The sequence below is a fragment of the Pelodiscus sinensis genome, chromosome 13 (genome assembly GCF_052426305.1).
Source record: "Pelodiscus sinensis isolate ZL-2025 chromosome 13, ASM5242630v1, whole genome shotgun sequence".
Lineage (NCBI taxonomy): Eukaryota > Metazoa > Chordata > Testudines > Trionychidae > Pelodiscus > Pelodiscus sinensis.
The window spans coordinates 453,577-468,989 of NC_143064.1; the positions used below are offsets into that span (position 1 = coordinate 453,577).

The 15,413-nt window shown below is 46.1% G+C and overlaps 1 protein-coding gene across 4 annotated transcripts in view; it reads right to left on the reverse strand.

Moving 5' to 3' along the window:
- TAF1 (TATA-box binding protein associated factor 1) overlaps positions 1 to 15,413 on the reverse strand; it is a 137,040-nt gene that overhangs the window by 115,391 nt on the left and 6,236 nt on the right. For all 4 annotated transcript variants that reach the window (XM_075917992.2, XM_075917993.2, XM_075917994.2 and 1 more), the window contains exons 4-5: positions 14,567 to 14,680; positions 12,758 to 12,999 (exon numbers count right to left, since the gene is read on the reverse strand). In XM_075917992.2, coding sequence (XP_075774107.2) covers positions 12,758 to 12,999; positions 14,567 to 14,680 — 356 coding nt within the window. The remainder of the gene's footprint in view (positions 1 to 12,757; positions 13,000 to 14,566; positions 14,681 to 15,413) is intronic.

Here is a 15,413-nt window from a genome sequence, read left to right on the forward strand (position 1 = left end):
TACGGGCATTAGAAAGTTAAATTACTGGAAACGAGGAAAGTTTTCATTTGAGGAACAAAGCAAGTGATTAAGGATATGAGAAGGTGAGATGTTGACTCTGGGGAGTGTGGAAGAACTAGTGTTGCTTGTCTTGAGGCATTTAACCCTTGAGATGGTTCTAAGAAAACATTGTTATTTTACATAAAACACTTCATGCACTCCAAAGAGAAGCCACAATGGATTTGTATTTTTGCTGTGTGCTTTAAAAGCAGAACTCTGGAATTTCACTGCATTTTTTTCAAGGTTAAGTCTTTGAGTCTCTGATAACTTTGAATCTGAAAGCAAGTCAAAGGGGGTGTGTGAATGCCTGGTTGTTAATGAACAGTTTGAATCTTCTGTAAACAACAGTAAAGGATAAAAAGGGCCTGTTCAAAATTTTCAAGAGGATATAACATGCACTGTCATCTGAAGTAAAAGATATGGTATATAAGATATTCAGCAGCCCCTATTTGAAAGGCATTTAATGCTAATGTTACTGCTAACATGGAAATATATTTAGTGCTAACACTGTACAGAAAGAGAAATCCTTTTAGGCTTGCTGGAATGGTAACTGGCAAACACCTTGCTCTAAGGAAAATCACTATCAGTAAGGCTTCTCAGTTACTACAGTAAACTTCCGATAATCCAGAACCTTTAGGACCCACGGGATGCTGGATTATCAGATATGCCAGACTATCAGAAGGGGGGGGGGCTATGAGAGGTCTGGGGTGGAGTGCAGGGGATGCGCTCCTCGGCACTGCAGGACCAACCCAGCAGCACCCCAGCTGCTCTGCCCCAAGTGTCCCCAAGTCAGCCACTGCTGAAACTGACCAACGGCTGACTCCGGGAAGCCCAGGGCAGAGCAGCTTCCTCGAGTCAGCCGCTGGTCAGTTTCAGCAGCAGCTGAATTGGGGAAGCCGGGGGCAGAGGCAGCTCCAATTGTCTGGCTGCCCGGAGCACTTCCTGGTTCCAGATGGTGCCGGACCATTGGATGCCGGACCACTGGAGTTTTACTGTACCTGCAAATAAATTTGAAGCTTCACAACAGACTAAAAACCTGGTCTGTGGTATAAGAGGACAATTAAAGCATACCACTTTTAACTTAATAATCGAGCAGCGAAGTAATTTACCCAATCCCTCAGAATTGGGTTTACAAAATGAAAGCATACGTAATTGCTGGATGACAGCAAGTTAATCAAGAAGTCAGTAAAATACTTGCAAAGTAAAAAGGACAACAAGAGATATAATGTGCTACCCACATGGGGGTAGGAAAATGTTCTTTTATCTTTCAGAACAGCTTTGAATAGCATGAAGGATCTGTCAAATTCAGTATCCACCACCCAGGGTATTGTAACAGATCTCCTGGATGGTCGAGTTCATCTGGCCCTTATGGACGTGGTGAGACCCCACCTCCCCAATGCCCCTCTGTGGGAAAGGGGAAACGAAGAATCCATGAAAGCCCAGGGCCGATATGGATGGGCAGGGCTTGACAAATGGCAGCAAAAACCGCTCGCCAGCCCCGTACTGCGCGTGTGCAAGAGCTGCATTGCGTGTGCACGCGCCATGAATGAACGGGGTGTGCAGCTGAAATCTACGTGCCACAGGCGAGTCGATTATATAGCTTGTCTAGCCCTGTGCATGGTCCATAGCGTAATCTTAATCTTCTAGCACCACTGGGCATCCCTCACATTCACTAGTGAGAATGGTAACCTCCCTGCCCACGTGGAGGCGACGGCATGTTCCTGAAATAGAAGGTGTGGCATTCTCCGAAGTCGCTGGAAAAGCACTGTACCCCACTGAATGTTGCACCCACTCTGACAAGGAAATTCTATGGACATGCCCATATAATGCTTTAACGAATCTGTCTAGATTCGAGGTGGCTGTAACCGAGAAATTAAGGCATGCAGAGCTGGTCCAAATAAACAGTATCTATTGGTGTGTGACTGCCCAGAACCACTCCAAGTTAAATGGAAAGCCCTCCCCTTAACACACCTCTCCATGTGCATGACAGTCCCTCAACAAGCAACCCTGGCCATTGACAGGACGCAGCTCTACCATAATCCTCCAATGACGGGTAACCAAAAATGGGATCAGGAATGGTACTGCGGCAGTAAGTACCTAGAGGAGGGTCTACTGGCCCTGCAGGTGAAGATCGAGGAGTTGGTGGCTGAGGCCCAGACACACATTGGGAAAGGCCATCTGAGGTACACTCAGATAGGGGAAACCGTGGACAGGCTAACAAGGCCCTTTAACCAGGCAGTGGAGGTTAAATTTATGATCATGGGCAGCACCTTCACTGGTGACAGAATACCATGGGGATGGGTTTGAGAGATATTCTCTCAAGACGTGGGGAGTGCCCATCCTGACCTTCCAACTGGTATGGGTTATGAACCGGTGCTTCTGGAACAAACTGAAAACACTAACATTATTGTATTTAACCTGGCGGGTTCGTGAACCCTGAGGTTAAGAGGAGGGACTGTAGGATAACATTTCGGAGGCAGGCTGTGCTATTCTGTTAAGAACTCCTATTCTAAATTTGGAGTCTGGAACTGGCACACAAACACAGTACATGATGGTTATCCCCCACCCCCACCTAGCCCATCAAAGAAAGGTCATCATAGAGCTAACGACCCAGGATAAGAGACAGAACATGACACATTCAATGGTGCTAGGAACAAATGAGCCATTGTCAAGTACTCCTAATGTCTCTGCTTTAATCTCCAGATGGACCACATCCAGGCAGAAACACCTTCTTGAAGCTGACAACCATATCACTTAACACAGATAACTGACGTCTGCTGTATTTAAATACTTGTTTTATTAGATGTCACGTTACTGGATCTGGAGGGGAGCAGCCAGATCACTGATGCACCCATACGTGGGGGTGTTGGCCCCAAAAATGGTATAGAAGGGGGCCATGTGAGGTATTGAATAGGAGCTTACTGTCTGCTGATCCTATGTACACTAGTCATATGATTGTACAGTAGACTTCCAATAATCCGGCACCTTTGGGACCCAGGTGGTGCCGGATTATCAGAAATGCCAGACTATCAGGAGGTACTCTGGCAGAGGCAGGTCTCGGAGGGGAACAGCACTGCAAGGAGAGGGGCGGGGGAGGGAGCGGGGGTGTGCCAAACCCTCCCTCCTGCTGCAGGGAGGCAAAGCCTGCAAGCGGCAGAAGAAGAGAGGGAGGGAGAGGCAGGCAGCTGTTTCAAGAAGTTCTAATCAATTGCACTGCCCCAGCAACAGACTCGCAATCTACCTTTCCTCTCTACTGCCTGGAGGGGGAAGGGTGGGGGAGAGTAGGGGTCGGCGGGCGAGGGGGATGCTGAACCCTCCCTCCTGCTGCAAGGAGGCAAAGCCTGCAAGCGGCGGAAGGGGAGAGGTGGCGAGAGGCAGGCAGCCGCATTCAGGAAGTTCTAATCAGTTACACTTACACTCCGGCTGGATCCACAGCCGACAGGCTCTCAATCTACCTTTCCTCTCTACTGCCTGTAGCCAAACAGCCCCCCCCCCCATCTCAACCAATCTTGCTTGCCCTCTGAGATGTCTATACAGGGCAGAGAAGGAACAATAAGAAAATCAGCATAGCCGTTAAGCTTTGATCTGCTTTGATGCGAGATCAGGATATGCGACGATTAAGGCAATAAACTGACCTCGAGGCTGCAAGAAGTGCCCGGCTGGCACCCATGTGGATTCGAACACACACAGTCCCTGGGAGAGGAATTTCCCACTGAGAAAAAAGAATGCCCAGTACTTCCAATTTAATCCTCTCAACTCTCTCTTACAAGTGTAAATTAAGTTCAAAACTCCCTTGTAAGAACTGGTCTCACAAAAGACAGACCAGCACCATTTGGCATCACAGATAAGAGAAATATGTGACCCAATGGCTATAAAGCTGGGTACAGGAGCGCACTCACTTTTGAGTGTCAATCTACCCTCTGCCTGCTGGTCGGGTTAGGTGTTTTGACCTCCCGAGGTTCCACGGGGACGCCCACCTCGTATTTTCGTCTTTCCGAGGAACTGAGGGACCGATCCTGGCCTGACACGCTGGGACCGAGCGACGCAGAAGGGGGTAAAAATTGTACCTGTATGTGTCCTTTTGTTTTAGTGCATGCATAGAATAGAGCTCTTTAAAGATTAAGCTGTCATTTGGTACCATTATTTTCTATTTCCTATCTTTATTTTTCTTTGTAACCATTTTTTTTAAAGATATATATATATATATATATATATATATATATATATATTTTTTTTTTTTTTTCCAGCAGTTAAGAAATAGAACAATAGCCATTGCAACCATATGATCTGAGGAAGTGGGTCTGGCCCACGAAAGCTCATCATCTAATAAACCATCTTGTTAGTCTTTAAAGTGCTACATTGTCCTGCATTTTGCTTCAGCTACCCCAGACTAACACGGCTACATTTCTATCACTATTCTCAATAAACCTGTAACTGTTTAAGCTTTAACCTGACTCCTTCAGTTGCTGTAACAGAACCAGGCACAATTTAAAAGAACTTCAGCCGGTCATTAGGGACAGATACAGGGAGAGCTTGGATTTGTGTCACACCCAGGTGGCAGAATCCATTGGGGCACTTCTCAGCCTCCCCCAGGCTGCCCGCTGCGAAGGAATCACAGATTCTAGCAGCTAAAATCTGAAGTGTAATAAGCTCTCCCTGTACACTTATTGGGCACCCGTCAGCCTCATCCAGGTTGCTTGCTGCAAGGGACCCCGGTCTAGCAGTTAAAGTCTCGGGTGTATAGCACATACACATTGCCCTGACCGTCGGCTGACACTGCCTGAAGAGGGGGGCAGGGGAAGGTAGGGGTCGGCGGGAGTGTGCCAAACCCTCCCTCCTGCTGCAGGGAAGCAGCCTTTTTCTTCACCACCACCACCAGAGCCTACTGTTGACACTCCCATAGAAGCAGAGGAGGATATTGAAGAGGGGGATGATAACAGGGATGATGAAGCACTGGTTTCATCGGATGATGAGTAATTGTGCAGCATGGCAAAATAAAGTTACAGATTTAAGTTTCAGGGGTTTGTTAAAGTTTGCATTTTTTAGTGTTTAAGTGAATAATTAACAGACTGTATATATCAGCAGTGTATATATCCGCTCACCCCCACCCCACCGACCCCTCCCCTCCCCCGTCTCCCACCCCTCCCTCCTCCGGACAGTAGAGTTCAACTGCTGCCTCTGGTTTTTTGCGCAAGCTCACTCACTTGATCTTTTGATCCTGGACTATCCGGTCTACTGGTAAAAGCAGCAGGGACAGGGAGGGGAGATGATCTCTTGTGAGTTTCAGCAGCAGCCTGTCACCTGCAGCTCTACCCGTTCCCACCGCCCCCCCTTTCCCCCTCCCCCCTCCAGGCAGTAGAGAGGAAAGGTAGATTACGAGCCTGTTGCTGGGGCAGTGCAATTGATTAGAACTTCTTGAAACAGCTGCCTGCCTCTCCCTTCCTCTCTTCTTCTGCCGCTTGCAGGCTTTGCCTCCCTGCAGCAGGAGGGAGGGTTTGGCACACCCCTCCTCCAGGCAGTAGAGAGGAAAGGTAGATTGAGAGCCTGTCAGCTGTGGATCCAGCCACAGTTCATCAATTACACTAACAACTTGAAGCAGCTACCAGAGCACTTCCGGGTTGCAGTTGGTGCCGGACCATCAGGCGTACCGGACCACTGGATGCCAGACCACCGGAGTTTTACTGTATGATGTCTGTGTGTATAGTTAGGAACCTGTGTAGATACTGAATATTTCTCTGCATGTAGTTGAGCAGTGGGCAGAGCACAGCCTATGGACATGCTAATCAGCAAGGCCCTATGGGACAATGGCACTCAATGGGCCAAGGACACACCTAAAGAATGAGTGGTCACTCAGACCTAAAAGCTACCAGCAGGGGCACAGGAATAAGCCAAGAGGAGACCAGGAAGGAGGGATAAATAGGCCATGTGGTGGTCTCCTTCTTGGTTCTCAGCTCAGCACTTCATCCCAGAAGCAGCAATGCAGGGATCCAAGAGCCAGAAAGACCTGTGAACCCATCCTGATTCTAGGATGTGCAACAAGGACTTTTAAACCAGCAGCTGTAACATCTCTGCTAGAGCCTGCATCGAGGACTGGGAGATTCGGTGCATGTAATGTACTATTCCTTTAACAACCTCACTCTCAGGCTTTTCTTTCTTGTGATAATAAACCTTTAGTTGTTAGATGCTAAAGGATTGGCCCAGCGTGATTTGTGGGTAAGGTCCAAAGGGTAAATTGACCAGGGATCTGTGGCTGGTTTCTTGGAACCGGACAGAACTTGTTCGGGGTAGGTGGGATTGGGTGCTAGGACCCCCCACCTGTGTATGAGGCCCGGGGCCATCTGGGGCACAGATATTGCTGGGGTGTCGGAGGGGTTTTGCTCATGAGGCTTCAGGCATGCAGCTGAAGCGCTCTGTGGGACTGGTCTGTGCCCAGTTTGGAGAGGTCACCAGTCTGGGAGCTGTAAAGAGCCCCGGAGTTGAGCGGACACCCTCAGCTGTGCCCAGACACGGCCCGGTCCGTCACACTAGATGTAAGGTATTATGTAATCTATGGGTAGAAAACACTATGTAACTTGATATTACCCTTATTTTGCCTCACAATTAGCATCTATCCAGGAGGTCCAGGATCTCTCCCCCCTGCCCCAGGGCCATCGCTTGATTTGCCCATTGAACATCCTATATAATTAGTTGTAACCTATTATTTGGCATCGTTCACTGAGCCTAACAAGCCATGTGACACGCTGCCAGTGCTGCATGTTAATAAATCCTTCTGCTGCTTCATATACAGTGTTCAGATTCTGTTCCGACACACCAATAGTTAAAAAGGGCTCTAGAGCAGATTCTGGCAATTACAGACCAGTAAGTCTAACGTCAGTACCAAGCAAATTAGTTGAAACTATAGTAAAGAATAAAACCGTCAGACACATGGATGAATATAATTTGTTGGGGGAAAGTCAACAGGGTTTCTGTTAAGGGAACTCATGCCTTACTAATCTGCTAGAGTTCTTTGAAGGAGGTCAACAAACATGTGGACAAGGGGGATCCACTGGATATAGTATACTTAGATTTCTAGAAAGCCTTTGACGAGGTCCCTCACCAAAGGCTCTTACGTAAAGTAAGTTGTCATGGGATAAGAGGGAAGGTCCTTTCATGGATTGATAACAGGATAAAAGACAGGAAACAAAGGGTAGGAATAAATGGTCAGTTTTCCGAGTTGGGGCACCCCACTAGCTAACTCTATCCAGAGTGTCCTGGGACCAATCCTATTCAACTTATTTATGAATCATCTAGAAAAGGGGGTAAACAATAAGGTGGAAAAATTTGCAAATGATGCCAAACTGCTCAAAGTAGTTAAGACCAAAGCAGACTGAAGAGCTTCAAAAAGATCTTACCAACCTAAGTGATTGAACAACAAAATGGCAAATGAAATTCATGTTGATAAATATAAAGTAATGCACATTGGAAAAATTAATCCCAACTATATATTCAATATGATGGGAACTAATTTGGCTACAACTACTCAAGAGAGATCTTGGAGTCGTTGTGGATAGTTCTCTGAAAATATCCACTCAGTGTGCAGCAGCAGTCAAAAAGGCAAATAGAATGTTAGGAGTAATTAAAAAAGGGATAGAGAATAAGACAGAAAATATCTTATTGCCTCTATATTAAACCATGGTACGCCCACATCTTGAATATTGTGTACAGATGTGGTCACCTCATCTCAAAAAGATATACTGGTGTTGGAAAAGTTTCAGAAAAGGGCAACAAAAATGATTAAGGTTTGGGAACGGTTGCCCTATGAAGAGACATTAAAAAGACTTTTGACTTTTCATCTTAGAAAAGATGAGACTAAGGGGGAATATGATAGAGATCTAATAAAATCAAGACTGGTATGAAAAAAGTGAATAAGGAAAATTTACTTATTCCCGCAATGTAAGAACTAGGGGTCACCAAATGAAAACAGGCAGCAGGTTTAAACAAGCAAACAAAAGGAAGTTTTTCTTCATTCAGCGCAGTGTCAACCTATGGAACTCCGTGCCAGAGGATGCAGCGAAGGCTAGAACTTTAACAGAGATAAAAAAGAGCTAGATAGATTTATGGCAGTTAGGTCTATTAATGGCTATTAGCCAGGATGGGTAGGAATGGTATCCCTAGCCTCTGTTTCTCTGGAAGTGGGAGACAGGGGAGGGATCACATGAGGATTATCTTTGGTGATTCCTCCGTCTGGGGCATCTGACATTTGCCACTGTCAGCAGACAGGATACTGGGCTAGATGGACCTTTGGTCTGACCCAGTATGGTCATTCTTAGAGACCCACCCCAGGCAGTCTCAGATATAAGACAATTCCTGGTATTTGTATTAGAGGCTAACTTCCCAAATACATTTAAAAGCACCTTAAAGACTAACACCACATGTAGATGGTATCATGAGCTTTTGTGAGCACAATCCACTTAGAATACATTTTTCCAATAACGGTAGTGCTCAGCTATTCCTGGAACCTGACAGGGGAGTTTCCTTCAATCACTGAACCAACAAAAGTTAACGCAATTTTGATTTGGTTTTGGTAACCAGGGATGACAAGATAGAAGAGGTGATCATATGAAAAAAAACACTCGTAAGTTGATAAATTAAAACCAACTCAACCATGTTTCCCCCCCTTCCCCCAAAATTAGGAAACATCAAGGAAAGAAGTTACAGACGTCAACTCAACTGAAAAGTTCAAGGTCTTAAAGCAATTCCAAACTTACTACACATTTAAGTCAACTGTACAAAGACTAACTATAACTTGCATCCTAAGTAAGAGGGATGAGGATAAGGAGACTTTCAGAGAAAGGCTCCAGACTCAAATGGGATCAGAGGTTCATAGTGGAAAAATAACTAAAGATTTGTGAAGAGCATAACACTGTTGCAAAAAAGCAGCGTGCAGTGCAGCCACACACTGAGATGTATTAGCAAGAGTGTTGTAGCAAGACATGACAAGTAATTCTTCTGCTTTACTTACACTGATCTTTTTTAGGTCGTCATCACTGTTAAACATTTAGGCTACGCCTTCACTGCCAGTTCTTCTGGCAGAAAATATGCTAATGAAGGACTCATTAGTATGTGTGGTGATCGCATTAGCATATTTTCTGCCACTTCTTTTTGTGCAAGGGGTTTTTGTGCAAAAAGCAGCAGCGTGGACGGGGTTTTTTTGCACAAAAATTCCGTTTTCCGCAAGATCCTTATACTTGTCCCAGAGAGGCATAAGGATCTTGGGCAAAATGGGGTTTTTGTGCATAAAACCCCGTCCACACTGCTGCTTTTTGCACAAAAACCCCTTGTGCAAAAAGAAACAGCAGAAAATACACTAATGAGATCGCGACTCATGCTAATCAGTCCCTCATTAGCATATTTTCTGCCAGAAGAACTAGCAGTTAAGACGTAGCCTTAAGCTAGAAGAGGGTCCAGCAGCCATTCAGGATCAAGACCTCCCTTGTGCTAAGTGCTGTACAAACACAAAGACAAGGGAGCACGTCTCTAAGACTTTGCAATCTAAGAAGTTATGGACCTACAAACAGTTTGCTACTTAAAATTACCCCAACTTCATCTCATCCTAGCCATTACTATCAGCTGATTTCTTACAGGAATCACAGACACAGGAGGACTTGAGGAGGAATTAAAATGAGGAAAAGGTACTGGTCTTACAAATCAATACAGGGAGAACATTCTCTTAGTTCAGGAACAAAGAGCAGAGACATTTGTGAAAGAAGCTGACAGAAGCAAGAAGCAAGTGGAAGCGGACAAATAAAAGCTCATTAGAAGCAAGAGGAAGACCAAGGACAGGGTAGGCCCACTGGTCAGTGAAGAGGGAGAAACAGTAACAGGAAACTTGGAAATGGCAGAAATACATAATTATTTCTTTGTTTCAGTCTCCACCGAGAAGTCTGAAGGAATACCTAACAGTGAATGCTAGTGGGAAGAGGGTAGGTTTAGAAGATAAAATAAAAAAAGAACAAGTTAAAAATCACCTAGAAAAGTCAGATGCCTGCAAGTCACCAGGGCCTGATGAAATGCATCCTAGAATACTCAAGGAGCTGATAGAGGAGGTATCTGAGCCTCTAGCTATCATCTTTGGAAAATCATGGGAGACAGGAGAGATTCCAGAAGACTGGAAAAGGGCAAATATAGTGCCCATTTACAAAAAGGGAAATAAGAACAACCCAGGAAACTACAGACCAGTTAGTTTAACTTCTGTGCCAGGGAAGATAATGGACACAGGAAGTAATTAATGAAATCATCTGTAAACACTTGGAAGGTGGCAAGGTGATAGGGAACAGCCAGCATGGATTTGTAAAGAACAAATCATGTCAAACCAATCTGATAGCTTTCTTTGATAGGATAACGAGTCCTGTGGATAAAGGAGAAGCGGTGGATGTGGTATACCTAGATTTTAGTAAGGCATTTGATATGGTCTCGCATGATATTCTTATCCATAAACTAGGCAAATACAACTTAGATGGGGCTACTATAAGGTAGGTGCATAACTGGCTGGATAACCGTACTCAGTAGTTATTAATGGTTCACAATCCTGCTGGAAAGGTATAACAAGTGGGGTTCCGCAGGGGTCTGTTTTGGGACCAGCTCTGTTCAATATCTTCATCAAGGATTTAGATATTGGCATAGGAAGTACGCTTATTAAGTTTGCAGATGATCCCAAGCTGGGAGGGGTTGCAACTAATCTGGAGCATAGGGTCATAATTCAAAATGATCTGGACAAATTGGAGAAATGGTCTGAGGTAAACAGGATGAAGTTTAATAAAGACAAATGCAAAGTGCTCCACTTAGGAAGGAACAATCAGTTTCACACATACAGAATGGGAAGCGACTGCCTAGGAAGGAGTACGGCAGAAAGGGATATAGGGCTTATAGTGGACCACAAGCTGAATATGAGTCAGCAGTGTGATGCTGTTGCAAAAAAAGCAAACATGATTCTGGGAGGCGTTAACAGGTGTGTTGTGAGCAAGACACGAGAAGTCATTCTTTCACTCTACTCTGCGCTTGTTAGGCCTCAGTTGGAGTGTTGTGTCCAGTTCTGGGCACCACATTTCAAGAAAGATGTGGAGAAATTGGAGAGGGTCCAGAGAACAACAACAAGAATGATTAAAGGTCTAGAGAACATGAAGGAAGGCTGAAAGAATTGGGTTTGTTTAGTTTAGGAAAGAGACGATTAAGGGGGGACATGATAGCAGTTTTCAGGTATCTAAAAGGGCGTCATATGAGGAGGAAGGAGAAAAATTGTTCATCTTGGCCTCTGAGGATATAGCAAAAAGCAATGGGCTTAAACTGCAGCAAGGGAGGTTTAGGTTGGACATTAGGAAAAAGTCCCTGTCAGGGTGGGTAAACACTGGAATAAATTGCCCAGGGAGGTTGTGGAATCTCCATCTCTGGAGATATTTAAGAGTACAGGCAGTCCCCGGGTTACGTCAGTCCGACTTAAGTCGGACCCCTAATTACAAACGGGGGGGGAGGGCCCAGCTAGTGCGGAGTGCCTCCCCCACTGTCGCCACCTCTGGCGGCACAGGGGGCGCTTCCCCCCAGCAGACCAGGGAGACGCGGAGCGGCTTTTCTCACCGCGAAGGATGCGGGCGGCGGGACCGCCGAAACGCGGCGTGGTCCCGCTGCCCGCATCCTCTGCGGCGAGAAAAGCTGCTCCACATCTCCCTGGTCTGCTGGGGGGGGGCCCAGCTAGTGCGCCTTCCCCCCCAGCAGACCAGGCTTTTCTAGCCCAAGCCTGGGGTAGAGCAGCTGGGGGGCTGCCGGGTTGGTCCCACAGTGCCGAGGTGCCGCGCTACTGGACCAACCCAGCAGCACCCCAGTTGCTCTGCCCCAGGCATCCCCAAGTCAGCCGCTGCTGAAACTGACCAGCAGCTGACTACAGGAAGCCCGAGGCAGAGCTGCTCTGCCCCGGGCTTCCTGGAATCAGCCGCTGATCAGTTTCCGCAGTGGCTGACTTGGGGACGCCTGGGGTAGAGCAGCTGGGGTGCTGCCGGGTTGGTCCCGCCGCGCCAAGGGTCGGCACTACCAGACCAACCCAGCAGCACTCCAGCTGCTCTGCCCCAGGCGTGTCCGATTCAGCCGCTGCTCATCAGTTTCAACAGCGGCTGAATCTGGACGCCAGTTCCGACTTACATACAAATTCAACTTAAGAACAAACCTACGGTCCCTATCTTGTACATAACCCGAGGACTGCCTGTAGGTTAGATAATTGTCTATCAGGGATGGTCTAGACAGTATTTGGTCCTGTCATGAGGGCAGGAGACTGGACTCGACTTCTCGAGGTCCCTTCCAGTCCTAGTATTCTACGATGGGTGCATAAGGCTGTGACTACTTCAACGATTCACCTGTAAACTGGGAGACGTGTACTCTCCCCCCACTCACAAAGTGCTTTGAAATCTGTGCACCAAGCCTCGACAGTAGGGCAAAACATATATGGAAAAATATCATTTGCACAAACATCTCTAGGAGACTCTCCTTAGAGCAGGACAATCACTACTCAGCCCCCAATTGAAAGCAGTTGCTGATGACAGCCAACACACTGGCACAAAGATATCAGAGATGGAGATGACTGTCACCTAGCCCCTCTCACTTGACCAGCACACATTTACCGGCATGGCTGGATTGTCCCACTTGAGAGTTTCCATCATTTCCCCTTGGATGTGGTCCCCAACACATACAATACCTTGCCAGGGCGGAATTCTGGGAACAGCTCGGTAACATTCGGCAACTGTTTGGTAGCATCTCGCTGCATTATTCCTGCAAGAGGCAGCGTCAGTTTCCCTTCCTTAGATTCTGCCTGCCTTGCATCTTGGGGTCCCATTTCAGACTCAGAATCAGAAGAACTGCTGAAATCCGTCTTCTCAGAAGTAGCAGAGGATGGAGCGATGATCGACGGCAGAATGATACCATCTCCATCTTCAGAAACTACAATAGAGCAAAAATCTTATGAACAAGTTTCCTCTCTGTCCGCAGCACAGCTCCAAAAGCATTGTTTCCTGATCTTAAGTTATACGGAATCTAAGCCTCCATATTTTATACTTATGGATTCCTGTTCCAAGTTAGTCTTTCAGTGCATCCCTAGATCGCCCCTGCAACTCCCAGTCCCCTCACTGAGAGAAAAGGCAACACAGAGGCAGGGTAGTTTGATTATCAATCTGAACATTACTGTTAAGTGTTATAACATCTTTTACTCCATTTTATATTAGAAGGGCTCGCCAAGCCCCACTCACTAGCCGCGCTGTCTGGCGTTCTGCGCATGCACAGATCGCCCGAACCCAGCTCTTCCGGAATGTAATCTACTCGCCCCGGGCGAGTAGATTAAATAGATTGTCGAACCCTGTATATTAGCATATTGTTAGAGTCATTAAGGAGGGGCTCAGGACAGGGGGCTAGAGTGTAGGAGTACAGGACTTAGGGTTGGGGGGCTGAGGAGAGGCTCAGGAGTCATGGTTGGGAGATGTGCTGGGGCAGGAGGGATGCAGGAGGCTGGCCGATTTCCATAGCCAGCCAGGACAGCAACAGCTGCGCAGCCAATGTGGCAGCTAGCCAGCATAGGAAACTGAACTACATATGCTGGTCAGAAAGATCTAAAGCGCCACCCTCAGATGGCCACTCTGGGTATGTCTACATTGCATTCCTCCTTTGAGAGAGGAAGGCAAATGCAGACAAGTGAAATTGCAAATGAAGCACGGATTTGAATTTCTCATGCTTCATTTGCATAATTGCAGCCGGCCGCTTTTCCGAAATAGCATATTTCGAGAAAACAAACGTGGTCTATGCGGGGTTATTTCAAAAATAAAATAACCCTTACTAATTAGGAGTAAGGGTTATTTGGAAAGAAGGGTTTCTTTTCAAAATAACCCCATGTGAACCACATTTGTTTTCTCGAAATATGCCATTTCGGAAAAGCGGCCGGACGGGTTTATGCAAATGAAGCACAGGAAATTCAAATCCGTGCTTCGTTTGCAATTTCGCTTGTCTGCATTTGCATTCCTCTCTCAAAGAAGGAATGCAATGTAGACATACCCTCTCTTATGCGGCACCCGCCCCCCATAGTCATTCTGCAATAGAAAAATCTGCCTGTTAGTAGACCCCTCCCCCTTTATGGTTTATGAAAAAGGATCAAATTCCAAGTCCCATTATCCTAGCACAACCAAATTCTGATGTTGCTTTAAGTTAGGACAAGAGGAAGCTGCCTACCAAATTTTGTGGTCCTAACTCTTACTGTTTAGGAGGAGTTCTTGAACAGTCTCACAGATGGAGTCTCTCAAATATATAGCAGATAAGAGCCAGTTACCACAAAGCAGCGTAATTGGCCATTACCCAGCTTCAGATCCAAACTGCAGTACAGATCTTTGACAAGATCCCAAACATGCTACAGTATATAAAGCCACTGCACAGAAATGCTTGAATCCTTGATGTCTGCATCCTGTCACTCAACTTCCAGATTCTTCCTACAAGTTTCAGATAGAAAAGGAAAACCCTTATTCACCAGGAGCAGTTGCATCTTTTTCATCCTCTCTCTTTACTGGTGGTGGAGGCGGAGGCGGCATCAGCTTAGAATCAATATCTTCACAGTCTGCATCATAATCATCCTCATCTCCATCTAATCAGTCAAAAAGAGACAATCACCTTCAGATCACTGATCCATTCAGCCCAGTATGGTCTCTGGCAGTGGCCAGTGACAGCTGCATCAGAGGGAATGAACAGAAGAGGGCAGTCATCAAATTAATCCACTCCCAGCTTCTGGTAATTGGTGATAAGGGACCTCGACCTATGTGATTACATCCTTTACCATTTTGGCTAAAAGTCACGGATGGACCTATCCCCTGTTTAAAAAAAAGCTAAATATGTTAATCCATTTCAAGGATGCCCAGACACCCCTTTTTCAATACCACAAACTGTCTAACCTCCACCCCAAACCATTGAAAGGACCCTGTCTAAGCATTAACTCAGTACAACTACCCTTCCAGATTCTCAAATAGATCAACCAAAGCAGCCACAATGTGGTTTCCCTGCTCTCAACCATTTACAAGATCAGGGCTTGAAATGAGACCTACTGGAACAGGAAAAAAGGACAGCTAGAACTGAAAATGTTTAAAAAAAAAAACACACACACATTCCGCCATCACTTCCCTTACTCAAGTTTACAGAGCTGGAACCTCAACCAAAGCAGCAAGAAGTTGCATGGCAAAACCTCTACATTAATGCAACATTCCTAATTTCCTGCTCCTGACTGATGGAAGAGGAGGTAGAAAGTTCCTATACAAGACAGAAAAGAGTTACTCAATCATAATGACAATAAAATAGAAGAAAATAGCAGATGGTTCAAACACTGT